The sequence below is a fragment of the Hemicordylus capensis genome, chromosome 2, assembly GCF_027244095.1.
Source record: "Hemicordylus capensis ecotype Gifberg chromosome 2, rHemCap1.1.pri, whole genome shotgun sequence".
NCBI classification, from domain to species: domain Eukaryota; kingdom Metazoa; phylum Chordata; class Lepidosauria; order Squamata; family Cordylidae; genus Hemicordylus; species Hemicordylus capensis.
The window spans coordinates 429,203,802-429,229,438 of NC_069658.1; the positions used below are offsets into that span (position 1 = coordinate 429,203,802).

The 25,637-nt window shown below is 46.0% G+C and overlaps 1 protein-coding gene across 1 annotated transcript; it reads left to right on the forward strand.

Moving 5' to 3' along the window:
* The first annotated feature begins 1,096 nt into the window (after window positions 1-1,096).
* Window positions 1,097-20,681, forward strand: LOC128345639 (aquaporin-2-like). The gene is made up of 4 exons (XM_053297891.1): window positions 1,097-1,459; window positions 12,049-12,213; window positions 17,550-17,630; window positions 20,466-20,681. The coding sequence occupies exons 1-4, from the start codon at window positions 1,097-1,099 to the stop codon at window positions 20,679-20,681; spliced, it is 825 nt and encodes a 274-aa protein (XP_053153866.1).
* Window positions 20,682-25,637: the final 4,956 nt, after the last annotated feature.

Here is a 25,637-nt window from a genome sequence, read left to right on the forward strand (position 1 = left end):
TTGAATGCAGTTTGGTTCATATGGAAACATTTAGGGAAGACCATTAGTTGAGCACAGTAAAGCACAGAATTGGGATGTCATGATTATGTGAAAGAACCTGTAGCAGCCGTAGTGATGGAGAAGCAATGCTGGCAAACTGGTGTGTATTTTGAAGGCCAATGGCATTTTCAGGACAGGAGCAAAAGAAGGTTGGAAAATAGAAGTTGGTTTCAGAAACTGGCAAAATCATACTGCTAAGGCAAATTTCAGTACTTAAAATCTTAGAGCTGGAGGAGTTCGAAAGGCCAACAAGACCGATCCACTGTAAGAACATAGGATGTTGTCTTAGACCAGGACTGCTCAACTTTGGCCCTCCTGCAGATGTTGGCCTACAACCCCCATAATTCCTGACTATTGGCCACTGTGGCTGGGGATTATGGGAGTTGTAGTTCAAAAACAGCTGGGGGGCCTGCTCAACCTAGTCAGACCATTGGTCCATCTAGCTCAGTACTGTATGAACTGACTGGCAGCAGCTTTCCAAGATTTTGGGCAGAAGTCTTTCCCAGCCTGACCTAAAGATGTGAAGAATAGAACCTTAGACCTCCTGCAGGTGCTCTGCCACTGAGTTATGGCCCCATCTCCACTGTGGGGCAAGGCATTCCATCCAGCAGCTCACAGACATACACACACACAGCTGAGATCACATTGTACAACAAAGTGCACTACAGAAAGATGCTGACAGAGCAAACAAACCACAAAGCATACTTTTAAAAGGAGAAGAAAAGAACAGAGGGGTAGAAAATTGCCAGGATGGAAGGGAGTAGTCTAACTCAACCTGGAGTTAAGGGGGTTGGGCTCTCTAAATGCATTTGACTGCCAAATGTTAATTTCCTTGGTGCTCAGAGGGGAAGGCTGAGTCTGAAACCTCCTCAGGTGGAACAGGAATGAAAAAGCATTAGATTTCCAAACCCCACCTCCACTTGAAGATCCCTGGCTGTTCTGCATGCATATGCCCACATATATACACTGGCACACATTGTGCCCCAGTATCTTTCCAAGAAACAGCACCAATCACCAAGCAGAAGACCTGAAGTTCCTGGCCTCAGCATTCCTGATCATGATGTGGGAACTGCGCTCCGTGGCCTTCACCCGAGCTGTCCTTGCTGAATTCCTAGCCACACTGCTCTTCATCTTCTTTGGCCTGGGTTCAGCTCTCAACTGGCCTGCTTCCCCACCAAACGTCCTCCAGATCTCAATGGCTTTTGGCTTGGCTATAGCGACCTTGGTCCAGGCTGTGGGTCATGTCAGTGGAGCCCACATCAACCCCGCTGTGACAGTGGCGTGCCTGGTGGGCTCTCATGTTTCCTTCCTGAGGGCCGTCTTCTATGTGGTGGCCCAGATCCTGGGAGCAGTGAGTGGGGCCGCACTCCTGCATGAACTCACGCCACCTCACATCCGGGGAAACCTGGCCATCAACAGGGTAAGGATGCTACCGCCAGCAGAGGTGGGGAGGATGGAGGACTACAGCAGAGCGTGTCCATCCATTCCAGGATTTTAAAGGAAATTTGATTAGAAAAAGGAGGTGTGCTTGTTAACACATCTGTTAAAAAGGAGATACGTGTTAATATAGAGATCAACATGACTAAGTTGGAAAGAGGCCAGGGATTCTGGTTTCCCTGCTATTAGGTTTTATTCCCATTCTTCCTCCAAGGAGCTCAGGATGGCATGCATGTCTCTCTCTCCCTGCCCATTTTATCCTCACAACCCTATGAAGTAGGTCAGGATGAAAGATGGCAACGAGCTGCCCCTAGATCACCCAGTGAGCTTTATGACTGAGTGGGGATTTGGACCTGCATCTCCAACATTCTAGTCTGGCAGGAAGAGTTTCCACTATACTTCTCGGTAAAACTAGAAAGAACCACAGATATGTGATGCTAAATGGAATGGCATGCATCTTCTGTACTGGGTCATATGGTGAGGGGGCGGGGGCGGTCTGTGACTGGGACTTCAGGATATGCATCCATGACAAAGAGAGGTGTGGGGCAGGGCTGGTCCAAGCAGTTGTTGTATTTGGACCAAGAGATGTGCCCCAGAATCCTCCTTGTGCAGGGAATCTCAGAGCCAAATGATCAGGCCATGTCAAAAATTAGTCCCTTACAAGATAAATCAGGGTCGTTGGAAGGCATACTCATTGGAATCTGGAAAGAATTTCTGTTCAGCTCAGAATAGTTATTGGTCTGGGGAAAGAGTGAGGGAAAGCTTTCCCTTGTGATATGTGGCTTGACTCACTCGCTAGAGTCACCTGGATCTGCTTTGCAGGCACCTTGTTCACTTGACCGGAGCTGAGGAGGGTTTTTTTTAATACACACACACACACACACACACACACACACACACACAATCTATATCTATATCTATATCTATATCTATATCTATATCTATATCTATATCTATATCTATATCTATATCTATATCTATATCTATATCTATATCTAGAGGGGGGGGAGAGAATAGAGAGGGTAGGTCAGTCTTGGGAAAGGAAAGTAGACTTGGTGATGCTCCAGTTCTGGGAATATAGTGCCCACTACCCAGAAGCCTTAGCTCAAAGATTCCTTACTCCAGCAACCATTATTAATTTGAATGGTGTGGGGAAAGTCACTGTGGTTCCCATTTTTGAGAGATAATGGCTAACCCTTGCAGACCTGGGGTTTGATTCCAGGTTTTCTAGATCAAAGTCCAAACCTGCAGAGGAACACACTGCCTTATTCTGCATCAGGCCGTTGGTCCATCTAACCCAGTATTGTCTGCTCTAACAACAGCCCTCTGGGTTCTCAGGCAGATATCCTAAAAACTGAGAATCTTTTGACAGAAAGTGCCAGAGAGGGACAGAAGCTGAGGTCTTCTGCATGCAAAACATGTGCTTCTACCACTGAGCTATCAGTTGGGCCAGAGAAAGCTTTTTCTCTCCCCCTCTTGTATCAGAGGTACAATCAAGTGTCTCGCATCCGCCTGAAAGTAGCAGTCTGTCATAATCCAACTCTACAGATCTGCTACATTCAGCATCAGAAGTACTTGAGCTCATAGTCTTCCAAACCACTAGTATGGATAATAGTCATGTGACCGGCAGAAGCCTCACATGTGAAGCTTTCTTCATTATTGCATCTCCATGTTGGCAAAAGCTGTACTTATTGCATTCCTTTCTGACCTGTCCCTGTTAATGGCACAGAAGCCCTGCCAAGGGTGGGGGCGGTCCCTAACCCTTATCAGATGTGCCAGTTAAATTAAAGACAAAATTGGCCATATTGACACCAGTCACAACAAAATCATTTGCAAGTTCCTCAGACTGCTGGTTCAGCCCTCCACTGGAACCGTTCTGACCTTTGTGGGTTCTCTTCTCCCACAATGACAGCAACATATTTCTGAAGAGCTGTCATTTGGGGATTAAATAAGTTGTCTCCATTCCCATGTACCAACTCCCTTGCCAGTGGTGTCAGTCACAATCTCTGGCTGCTAGGCATCTAGGCTGACATGACAGCTCTTCTTACACACCACTGTTGCTTTTTCAGCCACATAAAGGTCACCTTTCTGATCCCACACTTCCATTTCAAAGGATGGTACCAGGTAAGGCTGGTTATGACATCCATTCCCTGGGCAGCCTATACACGCCAGTTTACCAGTTTCACCAACTCCCACTGCCCAGATCTGGTAGAATGACAGGAATAAATGTGGATTATGAAACGGTAAACCACAGAAGTTAGTTTTAAATAAACACTTTTGTTCAGGCATGAAAACATTCAACCTGTGAAGAGGTGTGGTACAGACTAATCTCCATCACATACAGCCTAACTGCAACAAGATAATTCAGTCCATTTCGGGGCCGTATGAATTAACTTCAGCAGCATAGAAACTAGATGAGTCTCCAAGAAAAAAATTCCTTGACTTGGAGATAGAAACCTAGGAGACCCATAATACTCATCTCAAATATGAGGTGAGGAGTACTATGACCTCATAATGAGAATCATAGGCTAGCATCCAGAATAATGCTGCACTATTGTGCAAGGCAAGGAAGCAATTTTCACTGATCTCCCCTTCCCTCTGAAATCCATCGAGCCTCCTGAAAATATGTTCCTGAGAGCTGTGCACCCTCAGGGACATATTTTCAGTAGGCACAGTGGGCTTCAGCGAAAAGGGGAAATCTGTGAAAATTGTGCCTCCCCCCTCCTGTGATGGCACAGTTTTAATTTGGATGTCAGCACTGTTGCATCAGCACAGTGCTAGCCAGGATGTTAGCCATAGACTTGTAGAGCTGGAAGGGACTTCAGAGGACTTCTAGTACAATCCCATGCTCAGTGCAGGAATCCTGCTCTACCTTGGATTATAACCACAACAATCTGTTTCTGAGCAAATGTCAGTACACAGCTATGGTAGCAGTACAAGGGGGAAGGAGGTCTCTCTCACTCTGCCACTAGGAGTGCTGTTGTGCTGTGAGTCATGTGCAGGTAGACCACGGGAACATAGTTTCCCCAAGGGCTACTGTTCCACAGTACGTTTCCCACGTCTACTTATGCCTGGTGCACTGTGTAGAAGCATGTCAGGCACCATTGGAAGGAGACTCCTCCCTCTCCCTTCTTTCCTTCCTCCCACTTGCCGCAGTCAGAAGGAGATTGTGCTTGTGTGGGTGGGGAAGAAGGGCAAGGAGGTTGAAGGTTCATGAAAGGTGAGGTATGGACTGGACACTATTGTCCCCAGTCAGGGTTGTGCCAAGTTCCAGATCAATTTGGCTCACATAAAGCCAAGCTATTCCTCAATTTGGGGTGGGGGGGTGGGAAATCCAACTTCAGCTTAGAGAAAATGCCTGCAACATAACTTCCTCCCACACTGCTTGATGACATCAGAAATCCAAGGTCATGTGAGAGTATGGCCGTTCAGCATCAACTTTAATGGAACCTGAAGCAATGTTAGCATGAGCAGTGATGATGTGGACTCCTCCCTTGTGGCCATAGGCTTCTTATGTTACAGAGTAGTAGGCAGTGGGAGAAACATTGGTGGTTCCTCAAGTCATATGACAAAGGATCCTTTCCCAAGGTTGTGAGGTCCCACTCCCAAATTCCTCAGACAGTAATACATATGGTTCAAGTATCTCTATTAACTATTCACAGCCACTACCTTATGTTACTTGTTCCTGGTAAAACATTGTCCTTTTTTTGCCCATATTTTGCCTTTTGGGGAGCTGTTGAGGAACTACCTTGATGGGTGTTCTTATGGGATGGCTGTGACTCCTACTTTGGCAGCAAAAAGAGTTTAATCTGGCAGTGACTGGGGCTGCAGGTCATGATGTGATTTTAGTTGGTAACTTGTTAAAAGAGTACATTATAAACTCTCGTGTATTCTGCCTATTTGTTTTGCTAAAACAAACAGCACAGTTTTTGCCCACTGATTCCTTTGGGGTCAAACTGCCCTTTGCAGAGTTTGTAGCTGCCCGCAGAACAGTAAGGTCCCACAGACAGAGAACAGAGAAAGAAGGCAGAATAAACAGGGAGAAGCTAGAAAAACAGTAAATTAGTAGTGTGTTCTCCAGGGAACAAATGAAAAGAGGGCAGCAGTCCTTGGTGTGTGAATAAGAGGTGATTTTTCCAGCCAAAATAGGTACAGTGTATAGCTCCACACCAAGTGATAAAATGGGAACCATATCAGTTAAAGGATTGGAAGGCATGGCATGTTATTCCAGGAGATGGTGGGTTGCCATCAGGATGTGTGTGATGGAGCATTCACAAGATTAGTCATCACATCACAAATGAGTTCACTTCTGCACTGCTCTGGTACAAGTATTTCCCACAAATATAGCTGCAGTTCTTATTACTCTTAGCCCTATTCAGACATTATGCTGTACATAATGTCTACATCTCTATACTGATGTCTGTACACTTGTGCATATTTTCTGTGTGAATGACTGTATCTGTGTTCATTGTAACATTGAACCTGCGGTCCCTCAAGTTGCATGGAATAGAAAAGAAGTGTACTTCTGTACCTGCGTCCAACAGAATGTGTGAATGACTGTACTGATGTACAGATAGGTACATAGGTACCTGTGTACACTGTACACTTGTACAAGGGTCCAACATAATGTCTGAAGAGGTTCTTCTAACTTAACTTCAAGGATCACAACTAAAAGAGGAGGTGAAAGATTGTTGAGAACACAGAGTACACTTCAATTTATGCAAGGCTGTGTGTATTCCATGCTCCTGTGAGTGCACTGAAGAAATGCAGATGTGGATACTGAGTGCAGAACTTAGTGCCATGAAATGATAATATTAATTTGGGCAGGAATTCCACTAGTCAGACATTGGGGCCTCAGTGCTTTGTACAGCTCATTGCCCCTCACCAGGATCAACAGAACAATCAACTATGCAACCAATTTGCATAATATATTCAGGGCACAGGCTTCACCTGTTCTTGGTACTGACCTCAGCACAGAGTAGGACAGTTCACATGATTGACATCGGGGTAGAAGAAGCCTCCTAGTCTAACTGGGGAGCTGTGTGTGCTCCCCTTTGCCAATCGTGAGTCAGTTAAAAGCAGGTCTGGAGGCAGAGAGCTTGATTACAAGTAGGATGGTTCTTCTTCCTATCTCGCTCCAAGGCTGGGGACAGAAGGTGGGCAAGGTGGGCTTGTCCTCCCCATAGGAACATAGGAAACTGCCATATACTGAGTCAGACCATTGGTCTATCTAGCTCAGTATTGTCTTCACAGACTGGCAGCGGCTTCTCCAAGGTTGCAGGCAGGAATCTCTCTCAGCCCTATCTTGGAGAAGTCAGGGAAGGAACTTGAAACCTTCTGTTCTTCCCAGAGCGGCTTCATCCCCTGAGGGGAATATCTTGCAGTGCTCACACATCAAGTCTCCCATTCATATGCAACCAGGGCAGACCCTGCTTAGCTATGGGACAAGTCATGCTTGCTACCACAAGACTAGCTCTCCTCTCCACAGCTGGGGCTCAGTTTGTGATAAGTGCCCAGCCTCTGATCTTGTTTTTAACTGACACACGGTTGAAACTCGGGAGTGTGCAGGGCTCCCCAGTTAGGATCGGTGGCTTCTCTCACCCTAATGCCGATTGTGTGAACTGCCCGATTGGGTATGATAGGGTGTCTTTTGGAAGCCACTCCTGCAATGATCATGTGGAGAGGACTTATCCCATGTCTAAAGACTTCAGTTCCACCAAGTTCAACTCAGCCATGTCTGGTGGGTCACCAGAGAATCTAGAAACCTACTGTATCTGATGCCTGCTGGGAACTGCAAAAGCAGGAAGGATGTTAATAATAATAATAATAATAATAATAATAATAATAATAATAATAATAATACGATTTCTATACCGCCCTTCCAAAAATGGCTCAGGGCGGTTTACAAAGAGAAATAACAAATAAGATGGCTCCCTGTCCCCAAAGGGCTCACATTCTAAAAAGAAACATAAGACACACACCAGCAACAGTCACTGGAAGTACTGTACTGGGGGTGGATAGGGCCAGTTACTCTCCCCCTGCTAAATAAAGAGAATCACCACGGTAAAAGGTGCCTCTTTGCCCAGTTAGCAGGGGAACTCACCCTAGCAATAGCAATAGCAATAGCAATAGCACTATAGCCGGAGCTCTCTAAGCGGTTTACAATGATTTAGCATATTGCCCCCCAACATTCTGGGTACTCATTTTACCGACCTCGGAAGGATGGAAGGCTGAGTCAACCTTGAAGCAGCTGGCAGACTGAAATACATGGCTGATTGCCTGCATTTGGTTTGGTGGGTCTCTAATTATGCAGACCTGTGTTACATCTATGTTTATTTGCAAGTCAAGAATGATTCTATCAAGAATCTGAGCATTCAGGTATTCAACATGTCAGTATTCAAGAATATTGTTTTATTATGTCCAATCGTGCAAGTCTGTCCCAGATAAAGATCTTTGATATCACTGGGTCACTGGCAGTGCAGATTGCTCTCTCAGCCAATGGCATCTATCAGTCCAGCTACAACTTACGTAAGATTAAGGCAAATCAAAATGCAGTTGAAGTGGAAAAAGAGTTGAATTGTCAAATAAAAGAGATGCTATCTCTGTGTGCATGCATGGTTTTTTTCCACCTCAGGTGGCATGATATCACTACTCAATCGCTATGGCAGAGAGTTACTGCCAAAGTGGAAGTAAAGGTTCACCCTGGTTCAGAGCAGCCTGTTGTCCAGACTGCTAATATGTTGGCTTTTTTTTTTTTTTAAGTAGGTTTATGATAGAGCTGAGCCAAAGCTATACAAAGTTTTCTTTGAACGTTTTCAGCAGGGCCAAAAAACCTCTCCTTTTAGTGATTTGTTTGGCTCTACTTGCAAAAATGTTCATTCACATTGGTCTCACTGGTGCTCTTGGATTTTGAAAACTTTTCACTTTTAGTAAAAGAAAGTGCCTGGCATCCTTTACCCAGCCTGGCAAGGCGTACCAGGTCTGACCTCGGAGCAGGGACTCGGAGAGGGTTGAGCGTCACCCTGTTCCTCGTCTGTCCCAGGCTTTATCTTCTTTGTGTTGGCCACTCTCCAGAGGACCCTGGCATTCACCACCAGCCAGCCTCTCATCCCCGGGTGGCCCCTTATATGCCTCTTCGCAGGCTATTCATTGCCTGCCCCCAATTACAGGGCCAATACCCCTCTTGATTCCCTATAATTCTTTATCCCCTACAGCTGCTGCCCATGTCTCTTCCTCTCCCCACTCCCACTCAGGCCCCCTCCCTCTGGGAGGCACGCTGCTGACCTCATCCTTGCGCGCCTCACCTCTGGCCCTTTCAGGGCTCCACCTGCACTCTGTCAGCTCTGCAGCCAAAGCCTTGGCCTGCCACAGGTTGCAGAGGACAGCTTGGGCCAGGCTCCTGCCCATTGTTGGGTCTTCCTCCGCCTCTTCCCAGCTGCCAGTTGTACCTACCTCCATGAAATGCCTCACCATCCCATCCTCGGAGGTAAGGACAGCCGGCCAGACTGGACACCCCACCCCAAAGTCCCAGAGTTGTGGCTGGGATTTCTCTCTTGTATAGGCAACAGCATGATAGGAAGGCAGCATTCTGGTTGGCTGGACCTTTCCAATGTATGACTATAGAACTGAAAGGTAATAAAGATCAGTACCAGCACATGATTTGAGCATTGGTGTCTTACATTTTATGGAGCCATTGGAGGGGCTCATGGTCGGTTATGAGGAGGGAGGGATTATCGGTGAGATTACTGTAAGGCTTTGATGGCCCATTTCACCACCAAGGCTTCTCGCTCTACTGTCGAGTAGTTCATAAGATCATAAGAACAGCCCTGCTGGATCAGGCCCAAGGAAGCCCATCCAGCCCAGCATCCTGTTTCACACAGTGGACCACCAGATGCTGCTGGAAGCCACAGGCAGGAGTTGAGGGTATAGTTCCCTTCCTTCCCTACAGGCAGGCCTCTCACTGCCCCTTGGGTAGGGCTGGTCAAATAATAGCAATAGCAATAGCAATAGCACTTACATTTATATACCGCTCTATAGCCGGAGCTCTCTAAGCGGTTTACAATGATTTAGCATATTGCCCCCAACATTTCTGGGTACTCATTTTACCGACCTCGGAAGGATGGAAGGCTGAGTCAACCTTGAGCCCCTGGTCAGGATCGAACTTGTAACCTTCTGGTTACAGGGCGGCAGTTTTACCACTGCGCCACCAGGGGCCAGTATCACAGCCCACTGGGCATTGGGCCATCCAGTGGCAGTGGCAGTCCTTTTGAATGTCATCAGAAATGCCTCTATGTAGTCATCGGGGATTAACTTCATTAACCTAAAAACCGAGGCACTCCCCCCAGCCCCTTTTTCCACCCTTGCAGTGGCCCACTGGTGGTCAGGCTGCTATATCCTTTACTGATCCCTTGGACCAGGTAAGTCTGGGTGGCTAACTGCTGCCGCATCACGTCTCTGATGAATTGCTCCTGCCTGTCTGACAACCATTGGCCGAACTGTGCCAAATCCATAGCAGTTGCCACTCCTGGGTCAGACATACTTACACGTTGTAGCTGGTTTCCTTCAACCCTCTGTTGGATAGTTGCAGGCTCTTCCTCCCCTAAAAGGGATTCCCTGCACGGGCCACCACTGTCTGGTTACATGTCCCTTTGCATTCTTTACCTAGCCTGGCAAGGCTTACTGGGTCCGGTCTCACAGGGACAGGGAGTGGGTTGAGCATCCGTCCCAGGCGTCTTCTTTGTTTCAGCCTCTCTCTGGAGGCCCCAAGCACTCACCACCAGCCAGCCTCTCATACCTGGCTGGCCCCTTATATTAATTAACTAACTAACTAACTAACTAACTAACTAACATATTTTTACACCGCCCAAAATTCAAGTCTCTGGGCAGTTTACAACAAAGCAAACAAACAAACACAAAAAGTTAAAACATTCGTTAAAATAAACGACAACAGAAAACTTAAAACTTTAGTTAAGACAAAATAAATGATACAGTAAAAGTTAAAACATGTCAACAATTTAAATTTTAAAACAACATTTTTTAAATGATGTTAAAACTGTTAAAACAATATTTAATCAAACGCCTGGGTGAATATATGCATCTTTAAAGACTTTTTAAAAGTTGTCAATGATGGGGAGGCTCTTATTTCAGCAGGGAGCGTGTTCCAAAGCTCTGGGGCAGCAGCGGAGAAGGCCCATCCCCGAGTGGCCACCAAACGAGCCTGTGGCAACTGCAGATGGACCTCTCCTGATGATCTCGGTGGGCGGTGGGGTTCATGATGAAGAAGACATTCTCTTAAATACCCAGGGCCCAAGCCGTTTAGGGTTTTATAGGTTATAACCAGGACCTTGTCTTTTGTCCGGAAACTTATCAGCAGCCAGTGTAGATCTTTCAATACGGGAGTAATATGGTCTCTCCAAGATGACCCAGAGACCAACCTGGCTGCTGCATTCTGGACCAACTGTAGTTTCCAGACTACACACAAGGGCAGCCCCACATGCCCTCCTTGCAGGCTATGCATCGCCTGCCTCCAGTTACAGGGCCAACGCCCCTCTTTATTCCCTGTAATTCTTTATCCCCCTACAGCTGCTGCCCATGTTTCTTCCTCTCCCCCACTCTTCCTGCTTAGGCTCCCTCAATTTGGGAGGCGTGCTGCTGACCTAATCCTTGTGCAGCTCCCCTCTGGCCCTTTCAGGGCTCTGCCCACTCTCCATTGGCTCCATGACTAAAGCCTCGGCCTCCTCTGTGTCATGGAGGACTTCTGGGGCCGGGCTCCTGACTGTGGTCGGACCTTCCTCCACCTCTTCCCAGCCCCCACCCATCCTTACCTCCTCGGAAAGCCTCACTGACCCATCCTCGGAGGTAAGGCTGGACAGCCAGGCTGGACAAGCCTGCCGACAGGCCAGACAAGCAGCCCTAGTAAAAAATAAGCAAGAATCTTGCAGCATCTGAAACATAGTTATTGAAGCAAAAGCCTCTGAGGACAGGAGCCCATGTCATCCAGTACAGGAAGGCTTCTGCGTCAATAAATGTGTTTGCCTCTAAAGACTTTAATTTTTTTTAAGTAATTGTTTTTAGAATAATGGTTGACACAATGAATGGCCCTCTGTAAACAGAAGGAGGCCTGCAGGTCCACAAGAAACCTTAAGCATCCCTAAGGCTCCTTGTGCAGCAAAGCAGGCATGGAGGGGGAGGGGGTGTGGTTTCCATCTCTCTCCCCTCCCTCCAAAAGCCCTTGTCACTTGTATTAATCTGTCCTGAGGGCCATGCAGCCCTCAAGAAAAGCTTTGTACAGTTGGAAAGGACTTTTGGAGGGAGGGGAGAGATGTACAAACCACTCCCCTCCTGTGCTTGGTCTGCTGCAGAACAAGGCCTTCAGCGCAGGGATGCTGCGGCGGGCTGCTTGAGGATCCGCGGCCCTCTTTCCATCACCAGAGAGCTGCAGGTCATGTCAGCCAATATCCCTTTAAAACTGTTGGTTTTGCTGCAACAAAATAGCACAGTCAACCCACTGGAAGTTGGAGCCTGCCATAAGAGTCTCTGAGAAGATCCTTCATTTCTTCTGTTTTCTTTCAGGTACACAACAACACAACATCGGGGCAGGCAGTTACGATGGAGCTCTTCCTCACTTTCCAGTTGGTCATGTGCATTTTTGCCTCCACTGATGATCGCCGGAGCGATAACCTTGGATCCCCAGCCTTGTCCATTGGTTTCTCTGTTGCCCTGGGACACCTGCTTGGGGTATGTCTCTCAGTGACATTGCTTGACAGCAGCTGAGTGTGCATGAAAGACACGGTCAAATAGTGTACAAGTCTTACAGCTGAGAGAGAGTAAAATCTATAGAGTCATTTAATCCATGGAACTTTAATTTGAATGGGAAGTCCCATTAAAATTAATAGGACAAGTTCCACTGAGTAATTTAGTTAGGTTGTCAGCCTCTTTTCTGTTTTCTTTAGTTGGAGCTTCTTCTTCTTCTTTTAGTTGGAGTTTCCCCATTCTCAGGAATTCCACCAGTGCTTGAGGGATTTTGTGCTCTCTATAACAGGGATTCTCAATGTTGGATCCCCCAGATGTTATTGGACTTCAGCTCCCATAATCCCCAACCAAAGGCTGCTGGGGCTGGGGATTAAGGGAGTTGAAGTCCAATCACACCTGGAGACCCAATGTTGAGAATCCCTGCTCTGTAAAATGTTTGTGCTCCAGCCTCCCTACTTTCTGCTCCTTGCATACTACTCTGGGCTGCTTTCTTGGATCCTTGACTCTGGCTTATATCTGCTCAACTGCAGCAGTCACTTCATCCAGGAGAGGAGAGTTGGTCTTGTGGTAGCAAGCATGACTTGTCCCCATAGCTAAGCAAGTTCTGCCCTTGTTGCATCTGAATGGGAGACTTGATGTGTGATCACTGCAAAATATTACCCACAGGGGATGAAGCCGCTCTGGGAAGAGCAGAAGGTTTCAAGTTCCCTCCCTGGCTTCTCCAAGATAGGGCTGAGAGAGATTCCTGCCTGCAACCTTGGAGAAGCCGCTGCCAGTCTGTGAAGACAATACTGAGCTAGATAGACAAATGGTCTGACTCAGTATATGGCAGTTTCCTATGTTTCCTGTTCATCTCAAGGCAAATTTACCAACCCACCTACCAGCCTTACAGCCCTTCTGAAGTGAGCCTCTGACCATTGGCTGGGCTTGCTGCCGCTCACTAAGAATGCTGGTGTCCAGCTGCAAAAGCCCTCAGGACCGTCACAGCACTCAAAATACTGTAGGACAGAAGACACTTGATTTTATGTTGTTTATTTCCCAGCTAACAGTTGAAGACAGCTCTAGAATTCTTCTGAAAGCTCTTCAATCTGCTACAGTAGGCATTAGTAATTCTGTTATGACAGCTACTGCCATGCTTGACTTGCATTCTATAAAGCCTTGGGGCTGAACATCACATGGTATGGAGAACCAGCCGAGTAGGGCACTGGCTGACATTCCGAGCAAGGATACACCCATGCAACAGGAGAGCAGCTCAACAGAATCGGCCAGCTGCCTGCAGCAGGGAAGCGACAGCTTTTTACACCATCCCCTTTCCCAGGAAGCCCTCTGTGCCACCCAAAAATATCTCCCCAAGGGACATATTTTTGGGTGGCACAGAGGGCTTCCTGGGAAAGGGGGGGCATTAAAAATTGCTGCTTGCCCACTGAACTGGTGCAGTTAGTTGGGGAATTTGGTTAGGCTGCTGTCTTGCTGCACCAGTGCTTCTTTGCTCTGAATGTCAGCCACTCTCTTCGTTTGAGCAATAGGGAAGGGGATATTTAACCCTTTCCCCTTGTGAATCTTGTGCCCTGTTGAACTGCCCACCATCCCATATCCAAAAGCTGCTCTTTGCTCCACAAACAAAAATACAGAAGCAGAAAATATTGCCCCCTTACCCCCCCTCACCCCCACCACACACAGTTTTGCTTTAAAGGAAATGAAAAATGCCAGGAAATTAGTGATGGGTAAGCCCTCCATAGCATGTATCAGATTGGCTACAAATAAGCAGAGCTATTTCTCAAAAATAATGTTAAAAAGATAAAATAATGGATTACTTCCAAACTAATCCAAATTCAGTCCCTAGTCCCCGCTTCCCAGCTCCAAAGCAGTGTTGAGCAGCTAGGGATTGTGAAGGCTTGAAATGCTCCACAATCCCCATCTGCATATCACAGCTCCAGGACTGAGGAGAGAACCTGCTGGCGGAATATAACTGTACTGCTGAACACTCTTAGACAAGAGAGTCTTCAGTAATGGGTTGCTGTCTGATCCCCACCAAGGGTTTTCAGAGTTATGGCCAAGTTCTTCTGTCCCCCTAGTGAATGGAGACATCGATCAAAGCCAGAGAAGATTTGAGGGGCATCCAATGCTCCCCTCTCCTTTGAGGCGTCCTTTACTGATTCCCTCAGCCTAATTTGAAACTAAATGTGTTAACTGTTTGATTGAAGTTAATTTTTGTAGATGCATTTTTATTCTGACGTAAACCACCTTAGGCGTTTGTTGTAGGTGGTATACAAATATGCAAATAAAATAAAATTAGTGAATGAATGAATGAATGAATGAATGAATGAATGAATGAATGAATGAATGAATGAATTTCTAGGCCAAGCCCAATGAACTTTATTGGCCTCTCTGCAGAAGATCAAATCAGTTCTCCCATATCATTGGCAGTTTGGCCCTTAAAAGCAAACTTTGGAAAGTACCAACGGACACGCTTTCCCCATCATCATTTGTACCGATGATGTTCTTTCACAGCCTGTTCCCCTCTAAGGTGACCTTTAAATATGACATATCACCCGGGGGGTCATGCTGATTCTGTGGAAAGGACCATGGCAATGGGCCCACTCACGTGGTTGAGGAAGCACTGTGAGAGGAATTCATGGGAACGTGCCTTCCACAGCACTTCTGTAACATTTAGACTCCTGACATACATAGCCTCCTTCTGTAACATTTAGACTCCTGACATACATAGCCTCAGGGAGTAGGCAGTTTCAAGGAGCTCATGATGGAACAGATGTACTGTGCTACTAACATGCCCCAGGCCTTGTTCTTCTGTCATGAGGTACCCAGGGACGCTGGGGAAAGAGCTGATGACCAAAGGAAAGTCCTGTGACCAAAGGAAACCTGTGGGGGTGGGGGGGGGGTAAGGGGACAATATTTTCTGCTTCTGTATTTTTGGTATGTCTTGGAGTGCCCATTTGATTACAGGTCAGGAGTGCTATTTTAGACTTCAGCAGTGTGTGTGTGTGTGTGTGTGTGTGTGTGTGTGTGTGTGTGTGTGTGTGCACGCCAGGTGAGTGGGGAGATGCATTCAGCAGAAGGGGGAGATTCTCAGCCAGGTTTAGAAGCCCATTAGATACCATTAGGATTCAAAGAACATCCGTTGCGGTTATTTCACTTACCCGTACCTCCGCATGATCAACACAGCCACATTATTATTTTATTTATTTTTATTTATGGTTAAATTTGTATACCGCCTTTCATTAAAACAATCCCAAGGCAGTTCACAAAGAAAAATTAAAACAAGACTATAAAAATTACACAATTAAAATATTAAGCTAAAATATAAAAACAAAGATCTGATTAAAAAGATTTAAAATACAAGCATTAGATAATCATACAAAAATACAAGTATAAGATAACCATACAAAATACAAAGAAGCAGCAGTAGAGACAATCAAATAAAAGTTGGGTTAAAAGCCAAGATTTCAAACACTTTCTAAAAACTGTGATGGAGATTAAGGAGCGAATAGCCACCGAGAGATTGAGGAGATCGAGGAGCAAATAGCCACTGGGGGCAGCAACAGAGAAGACCCTGTCCCATGTGCATGACAGCTGAGCCTCCCTCATTGTCGGCACCCAGAGCAGAGCCTCCTCAGATGACCTCGTCAAGCAGGCAGCTACCCTTGAGAGCAGGCAGTCCCTCAGGTATCCAGGACCCAAATCATTAAAGGCTTTAAGGGTCAAAACCAGCATCTTGAATTGGACCTGGAAACAAATTGGCAGCCAGTGCAGCTCTTTCAAAATGGGTGTGATGGTATCCCAGCGGGCAGCTCCAGATAAAATCCTAGCTGCCGCATTTTGCACTACCTGCAGTTTCTGGATATTCTTCAAGGGCAGCCCCATGCAGAGCATGTTACAGTAATCCAGCCATGACATGACTAAGGCATGGGTAACTGTGGCCAGATCTGCCTTCTCGAGAAAGGGAGGCAGCTGGCACACTAGCCGAAACCATGCAAAGGCACCCCAGGCCACCGCCTCCACCTGAGCTTTCAAAAGCAGAGCCAGCAATACCCCCAAGCGGCATACTTGCTCCTTCAAGACAGGTCAAACAATGTTTCTTCTTTTTTTAAGTGAAAAGAGGGGTAGCTTTAGCACGCATATATACTACACAGGGCCACTGAACTGCTTATATCAGCACACTCTCCATGTGGAGAACCAGTAGCTGGTCACTACAATAGGCAGGGATCCAGGAGATCCCAATGCTTATACTGAAATGAGCCATAGATTTGCATACATTGAAACTGCACACACACAAATCCTAAAGGGCTGTGGGAGAGGCTGAGCTGCACATCTGCAAAGGGCCTGCAGCTGCTTTCATCCCCTTCCATTTCCTTACCCCAAGGGACATCAGAAATTGACCTTGGGGCAGGGGAAGGCAACAGCAAAAGGGCTGCAGGGGGCTCCAGTTGGAGGCAGAGCATCCATTCCCACTGGGGACTGGATTAGAACTCTGAGCCCCACATTCTGAGCAGGAAAATGACACTTTTGCACAGTATTCCCTCTGAGGAACAAATGCTTCACCAGGGAGTACCCACCGCCATCTCTGTCTTTGCCGACTCTACCTTGCCCTTGTCAAAGTTAAGTTTGTGGCGTGCAGGGAGTGGGGGGGTGGGCTATGGAAAGGGAAATGAAAGGTGGCGGCAGTAGACGCAGCTCACAGAAAGAGGGAAAACACAGCCCTGATTGTCCCGATCCTAGCAGGCTGTCATCTGGGCTGTGTTCACCCCAGTCCAGTGAACATGAGCATGTGGAGCGGCATGCATTTTTGCTCATGTCATTGCTAAATACAGATGACCCCAAGGAATGAAAGTGTGGGATAGAATCTTGGAGAGGGTCATCCACTGACTGCTCACATCACCCTGACGATAGTCATCACCTCTCTAACCATGAGCTGCATAGACAGTAGCCCATGATCTTGGGGAAGCAAGAGCAACCCCCACCCCCAAGACCTGCCCAGACCTTCCTAGATTCCATCCTAGTGGATTAATTCAGTCTTCCTCCCACCTATTACATGTCCCAGCTGCCTGCGTTGCTTTCTTGCAGGGGTTCTCAAACTCTGTCCTACTAGGACTCCCCAGAGTCCCCAAGTCAAGAAAGAATGGTCAAAGACTCCCCAAATGTTAAGAGAGAGGTTTGCTGTTTTTGCAAGAACAATCTCCATATCTTCATCTGGCTTCTGAAACCGTTCCCTCTTGAACTCAGCAAGCTGCCACCTACTTCAGCTTCATTTTTGACCATAATAAGAATATCCATAACAATGAATGCATCCTCCTTTTCCCTAGATCTACTACACTGGCTGCTCCATGAACCCTGCTAGATCTTTTGCCCCTGCAGTGATTGTGGGTGACTTTGACAGCCACTGGGTAAGCCATCAAAGACTTCATACTAACACTGTGTTTGTGTAATCATGTTACCTTAGCAAAAGGAGGTTGCACTAGCCAGACGCACTAAGTCAGGAGCTTTGTATTCCCAACTAGTGTGGCACTAGCGCAAATATGTTTGCACTTGCACAACAAGGTGGCATGCCTCTTGCTACAAAACCTCTTCCTTAGGGAACTCCTGCACAAGAACGCAACTTTGCACACCCTCACGATTCTCTTGCGCTACTGCAGCTTCATTTGTTGCGCAAACAGATCTTCACTCTGGATGTTGTACAATGTGCTCTTTTGGTTACATAAAATAAATATAACAAGCCCACCCCCGCACAGAGCATCTGCGCATTTTTTGGGGCCGGCCACCTCTCTCCCCCCCGCCCCAGTCTCCGGCTGGGCCGCTGCCGGCCTCCGCATTCGGGCTGGGCCCGGCGCCGGCGGCCTCCCTGGATGGGCCAGGGCCCCCGCCACCACCGGCCTCCCCGGCTGGGCCAGGCCCACCGCCGCCTCTGTCCTCCACCACTGAGACGCGCCTCAGCCAATCAGGTGCGTCCCTCCGCTCTGCTGCCCAGCCAATAAGCTGGGTTGCCAGGACGCATCCCCACAGAGGCTGAGGCACGTCTAGGAGAATTAAATATATAGATTGCCCTGTTACAACTGAAGGTTCATAATAAACCTCATCTATAGCAGCATGGTGTAAAGCAGCATGGCACATTTGTGTTGCATGCATGCGCACTACCAACCAGACACATCCATCCACATACAGAAAGGATACCTTTGAGAAACTCAAAGGCCCAGTTCATACATAACAGGAAACGAGAAGTCCCTTCACCTCTGGTTTCAAAACTTGAATGTACAAACCCAGGGAAATGGAGTTTGCAGGGGAAATCACCCACAGTTTCCCTCGCCAAACTCCACTCAGAACCTTCAGTCGGAGTAGAGTTTCACCACCGCAAACTCGATTTCTGTGGTGCCAACATTACAAATAGACGCTGGCACTGCAGTTTGGGCTCTATGGAGCTGGAGTTGGGAGGAAGGTCCTCACTCACTCTGGCTCGATTTACTGTGCGGGCAGTCAAGAAGGAAGCCCCCACAGCTCCCCCACCTCTCTGCAGTCTCACATCTGAAAGCGGATGGGAAAGTGGGGGGAGCGGGGCATGGAACCATGGGTCCATTGGACCCGCAGTTCTGTGTTATGTATGACCTGGGCCAAAGAAAGTGGCTGAAACCTGAGAAGTAGCGACTTCCATTGGCCAGCTTCCTGATTAAGGCTGCGCATGTGCAGGCAAAAGAAGCATGGATGCAGCAGTCCTACAGCTCACATATGGGGGGCAATATCCACCTAAAATTATGCACAGCCCTCGGGGACATAATTCTGGATGTCACAGGGTACTTCAGGGGGAAGAGGAGATCAGCAAAAATACCCCCCGTGCAAGTGTCCACACTGCTGAAATGGGGTTGCAGCCATTGCCAATGTGCTTCCTCTGCTTGCACATGCACAACCATCATTCGGATGTCGATCACTGATGCTTGTTTTACAACGTCTACCTTACCCTCAAGCTAACACAATCCCTAGCATACAGTGCAGTATCAAAATAAGGGCAGCACTTACAGGATAATTGTCCTGGATAAATAAGGACTACTAGAGGTATGTGCTCAACTAACACATCCATTGCCTGGCTTGATGAGCCACTATAGCAACATGAGCCTGCCAATCTTCCTAGAATCAGGCTGCCTGTTGGCATTTCAGTGATACTAGGATTACATGGGGCTGAGAGCTGTCAGCTGGAAGAGAGATGTAGTGATTGGCAGCAATAGGAGTGGTGAACCATAGGCAATTATTGTCTACTTGACTGGGCTGGGTTGCAACAGGAAAGGGTTTAAGTGGTTTGCTCTCCGTGACTTGGCAAGGGATTGAAATCCCACTCTGAGTCTAGTTAACGGCTGTGTGAACTCTTTGGATTCTGGTCTGAGCCAGTTTCAGGGCAGTTTTTTGCTGGGCCTGACTTTTGTATGTTTGAGGACGACTTAACATTTGTGTTCAGTGAAGTGAAAGAATGGAGGAAGCAACACTTCTTAGCAAGGTTGGCAGGGATTCATGATGGTGATGATTGTTTTTAATTCTCACATTAGGGATTGAAATGCAGACATCATAGATAAGTTTCTTTAGCCCGTGTGGGATCTGTAACAACAGCAATCAGACTCAGCATTAGGGTCAGGGGAGCCATAGTCTGCTTTTTCACAGTACTCTGTTTTTCACAAGTACACGTTAGTTTGGGTAAATTCAGCCAGGATAAGATAGTATTCAAACCAATAGTCTTGTTTTTGCTGCATTTCCGATCACCTTTCTCTTTCACTGTAATAGATATTTTCACATGTTTCTTATTCACATGGTTTTCTTCCTTCCAGAATTCCAGGCTTCACTTGAAATGTCTTTTGTAAACTCTCTAATGCAATAACGCAGTGGCTGACATCCATCCTAATGCAAAGTTCATGCTGCTAATGCTGTACTGGTGCTAGCAGGAGGGCAGTATTCATTGATCTCCTCTTCCCTCTGAAGCGGACTGTAACTCCTGAAAATATGTCCATGAGGGTCACACAGCCCTCAGGGACATTTTTGGGGGAGCAACAGTGGGCTTCAGAGCAAAGGGGGAATAAATGAAAACAGCCTCCCCCTTAGCACCAGCACAGCACTGGCAACATGTGTGCTGTGTTAGGCTGGGTGTCAGTATGTGGGAATCTGAAGTAGAGTTGGAAACACCTATATACAGCTACATCAGTTGCCTGGTCTATCTCACACCCATGTCTTCTCCTTCCCCCTCTCAGGTCTTCTGGCTGGGCCCAATGGCTGGAGCAGTGGTGGCATCCTTGCTCTACAACTATGCTCTCTTCCCCCATGCAAAGACTCTCTCAGAGAGACTAGCCATCTTCAAAGGTTATGAGCCAGAGGAAGACTGGGAGGAACGTGAGGTTCGTCGGAGGCAGTCGATGGAGCTTCACTCCCCACAGACCCTGCCTCGGGGGGTGATGGAAAAAGTCTAAGCTAAATCCAATTACCTGTGACAGAAACAGATAATAGCTAGCTATGTTCTCAGGCATCTACATCTAAGTCAAACTTGCATTGATACAAGCCACAAATGCAGAATGTGTATTAAGCTAGGGACAGTATGTTTGTCTCTGATGGGGCATCCATGGAGCCCAACTCTTCAGGTCAGGCTGCAAGAGATGTACCTTTAATTCCGAATAATATCCCCCAAGGTCTGTTCATAGAGCAATAGATCCATCACTTGGCATGATATTCTTCTGCCTGTTGATCTATGAGTCTGATGAGCATTGATTTGCTTCCCTGTCCTTGTTGAAGCACCAAACTCGCTTTCTTGTGTCATTCTGGGTGAAAGACATTGATCAGAGCAAATGGATTCATAACTTGGCATTTCCCTTGCGAAAGTAATGTCCACAACTTTGGGATGTCCACAACTGACATCAGAAATGATGGACTAGTATATTCAGAAAACATTAGTTTTAATACTGCAGACTTCAACCAAGTAAATTTGCTTCACAGCAAAGTTGCCACTCTACAACCTTTTGTGGCTTTATACCATGTAGAGTCTAGGGTTGATACCTACTTAAAGAAGTCTTAGTCGGTTAATCACATGAGTTCTAACTGATTAATCAATTAACTATCTATGAAACGTGCAGAAACGTGCATATTGCTGAAGCAATCATTTTAAAGAAAAAGGTATGCTTTCATTGGCTGACATGTTACACAGGCTTATACCCACATTTCCAATCAGTTGCAGGCATCTAAGGAAACATTGGTGGTCTTATGCACGAATGCTTATGTGCAAATACTTAAACCAGCACATATGAATTTCAGGAGCGCAACATATATTCATTCACTCTTGTGCAAGATCGCCAACATTTCCTTAGATGCTTGCAGCAACACAGGACAAATGGAAATGCTGGCATAAGCCTGTGTAATATCAGCCATTGTTTTTAGATGGAACATGAGCATACACATGTGGACAAATTTGTTGGTACCCTTACAGCTCATTGAAAAAGTGTTTTATGCTTCGTGAAAAGCAATTAAATGAAAAGCAATTGTCCCATATATATCTGCATGCCTTTGATATGTCATCGAGTAAAGCAAAGCAAGTGTGAAAAGAGATAAAGTATTGCTTATTCTACAAAGATATTCTAAAGTGGCCTGGACACATTTGTTGGTACCCCTAGAAAAGATAAATAATTGGATTAGAGTGATTTTTTGAATTAGCTGTTTTCTTTAATTAGTATCACACATGTCTCAGTCGTGCTATCAGTCATTCAACCTATTTAAGTGGAGAAAAGTAGTCACTCTGCTGTTTGGTATCATCATGTGTCCTACAATGAATATGGACCAGAGAAAGCAAAGGAGAGAGTTGTCTGAGAAGATCAGAAAGAAAATTATAGACAAGCATGTTAAAGGCAAAGGCTATAAGACCATCTCCAAGCAGTTTGATGTTCCTGTGACAACAGTTACAAATATTATTAAGAAGTTCAAGGTCCATGGGACTGTAGCCAACCTCCCTGGACGTGGCCACAAGAGGAAAATCGATCTCAGAATGGGCAGAAGGATAGTGAGAATGGTAGACAAAAAGCCAAAGACAACCTCCAAAGAGATGCAAACTGAACTCCAAGGTCAAGGACCATCAGTGTCTGATCGCATCATCCGTCGCTTTTTGAGTGACAGTGGGCTCAATGGAAGAAGACCCAGAAGGACTCCACTGTTGAAAGAAAAACATTAAAAAGCCAGACTGGAATTTGCTAAAATACATAATGACAAGCCGCAATGCTTCTGGGAGAATGTCCTTTGGACAGATGAGACAAAACTGGAGCTTTTTGGCAAGTCACATCAGCTGTATGTCCACAGACGAAAAAATGAAGCTTTCAAAGAAAAGAACACCATACCTACTGTGAAACATGGAGGAGGCTCGGTTATGTTTTAGGGCTGCTTTGCTGCGTCTGGCACAGGGTGCCTTGAGTCTGTGCAGGGAACAATGAAATCTCGAGACATTCTGGAGTGGAATGTACTGCCCAGTGTCAGAAAGCTGTGTCTCAGTCGCAGGTCATGGATCCTCCAACAGGATAATGACCCAAAACACACAGCTAAAAGCACCCAAGAATGGCTAAGGACAAAACACTGGACTATTCTGAAGTGGCCTTCTATGAACCCTGATTCGAATCCTATCGAACATCTATGGAAAGAACTGAAACATGTAGTCTGAAGAAGGCACCCTTTAAACCTGGCACAGCTGGAGCAGTTTGCTCAGGAAGAATGGGCCAAACTACCTGTTGACAATTGCAGAAGTCTCATTGAGAGCTACAGGAATCACTTGTTTGCAGTGATTGCCTCTAAAGGTTGTGCAACAAAATATTAGGTTAAGGGTCCCATCATTTTTGTTCATGCCATTTTCATTTGTGTTATTATTTGGAATATTCTGTTGCATCAAAACTCTAAAGCAAAGTCTGATTTTTGTTAAATGTGGAATAAACAATGATGGGTGCCAATTACTTTTGTCAGTTTCAAGTTATTTCAGAGACAATTGTGGGTTCTTTTTTCGTGGAGGGGTACCAACCCATTTGTCCACATGTGTATCACAGTAGGTGGCAAATTAAAAGAGGCACTAGAGTGAAAGGAGAACACTCCTTTTAAGATGGTGCCTTCCAGCTACAGATTTTATAAGCAATATTAAAAATTATTTGCATTTTTAAAAGTCTAATTGGGAAACATTTTAATCAATTAATTTAATGGATTCATCAATTAAATATTGCAACTATAATTAACAGATATCAAACTTCAGCCTCTTGGTGCACAGACGTTATGGCCAAATCATGATTAGAACAAGCTCGTCAATTAAAGGCATGCTCAGTGTTTTCAAGAGGTGCTTGAAAGTAATCCTGAATTTCCCCTGCAATATTTTTCCTTCTCCCTTTCTTAATATACCCTTAATTATGCTCAGGGTATGGGATGACACATTTTGCAAAGACAAAAGGAACAAAGGTGTCCTGGTTAGATCATGCATCACTTTTCTTACACACCTGTGTTTATCTTTCAAAAAGCACTTGTGTGTGCATATCAGATGCTTTAGTTGTCATGAACATTTTATATTTCTGTCTGTATTATCACTTGTTTCTGCAAAACCTATTGCTTTGGATATATCTCTGAATGATGGGCAATGGAGTGTGTGTGGTTTGAAATCTGGTATTTGTTGACAAATGTGAACTCCTTCTGCCTTTTAAACAATTGTTACCTTTGTACTAATTGTTTGGGGTGCTTTTTCTTATGATTGTGCAACAGCACAATCCAATGGAAAAGTCATTCTGAGTTCAGTAAGACTTCTGCTCTTGTAAATGGCTGGACACACCCAGCACAAGAAAGAGACGGTACAGTGAGACTTACAGCAGCTGCAGACTAACTGCACCAGTGGAATAGGCAAGGGACAGTTTTTGATAACCTCTCCTTCTTCAGAAAGCCCTCTGTACAAGCCTCAAAGACATATTGTTGTGAAACACAGGTGACTTCAGAGGGAAAGGGAAATCGCCCCTTCTCCCAATTGTGTGATGGCACACTGTTAGCCTGGAATTCAATGCTGATGATATCAGCCAGTATACAGTATCTCAGAGTCTGCTGGATCATATGCACAACATTCTATCCAGCTGCCTAAATGCTTGACTAACAAGGAGAAGGTTGCCAGTTTGAATCCCCACTGATACTATACTATATCGAGCAGCAGTGATATAGGAAGATGCTGAAAGGCATCATCTCATATTGCGCGGGAGGAGGCAATGGTCAACCCCTCCTGCATTCTTTTGTCCTGAATTTCCTGCCAGTCAGTTTCATGGGATGATCCTTGGTTGTAATGTTGAGAGAAGGAGAAAATCTTCTCTCTGGACAAATGGACAGCAGTCAGATAAAACTGAATTTGTAATGCATTAAAATGAAAAGTTTAGCCAAATGTGCTTCCACAGCTGGGTATTGACATCGTTCACGCACTCCTTTACTCCTGAGAATCCAAATGACATTCCTCCCAAACAGTTTCAGTCCTAGGTTTTCCTTAGTGACATTTCATTTTTTTTCCCCCAGGTGTTGGTGTGTCAGTAGCCATTTTTAGGATTTCCAGTCTAAATGCCATTGTTCTGCAAGCTTTTGGGGACGACCTGGCATAGTGCTATTTTCTTACCTGAACTGGAGGTTGGTTTTTGACATTGGCTGACATCCAGACTAACACCGCACTACTAGCACAATGAACAAAGATGCCCCTGCACTAGAAGGCTGCATAGCTGAGCAGATGCTCAGAGCGGTGCCATCTCTTGTGCTCTTGGTCCGCTTGCTCAACAAGGATAGCAGACAGCTTTGCATCAGTCCTTGCAACGTCTGTGGATGGAAGAACCGGTTTCACAAGAGGTGTGCCACAAGTTGCACAGGCACACTCTGTTGCACTAGTGCAGCACTAGTCTAGAACACACACTCCTGACTTTGTGGAAGTAGCTAGTGCAACATCCTTGTAGTAGTACAACACATTTGCATTAGCTCAGCATTAGTCTGGATGCCAACCCTTGTTGGTTATTGTGTGTAATCCCACCACTACCTGTCCACATGCCCCTTTTTCATCACCTTCACTATATCCCTCTCTCCTGCTCTCCCTTCCTATAGAATTCTTATAGAAAGCTGTTTTATACCTGCTTCCTTCATACACACAAGGAAACCTTAAGCAGATTTAAAAGGAAAATGAAAGGCTGTGCTGTCAAGTCGGTGTCAATTCCTGGCAACCACAGAGCCATGTGGTTTTCTTGGTAGAATACAGGAGTGGTTTCCCATTGCCTTCTCCTGCGCAGTATGAGATGATGCCTTTCAGCACCTTCCTATATCACTGCTGCTCGATATAGGAGTTTCCCATATTCTGGGAAACACACCAGCGGGGATTTGAATCTCCTGCTCTCTAGGCGGGTCGCTTCCCC

Excerpts from the sequence above, each read along its gene's own strand:
- LOC128345639 (XM_053297891.1), top strand. The coding sequence starts at position 1,097 with ATGATGTGGGAACTGCGCTCCGTGGCCTTCACCCGAGCTGTCCTTGCT. Across the intron at positions 1,460-12,048 it reads GAAACCTGGCCATCAACAGG|GTACACAACAACACAACATC; the intron begins GTAAGGATGCTA and ends GTTTTCTTTCAG. Across the intron at positions 17,631-20,465 it reads GTGACTTTGACAGCCACTGG|GTCTTCTGGCTGGGCCCAAT; the intron begins GTAAGCCATCAA and ends TCCCCCTCTCAG.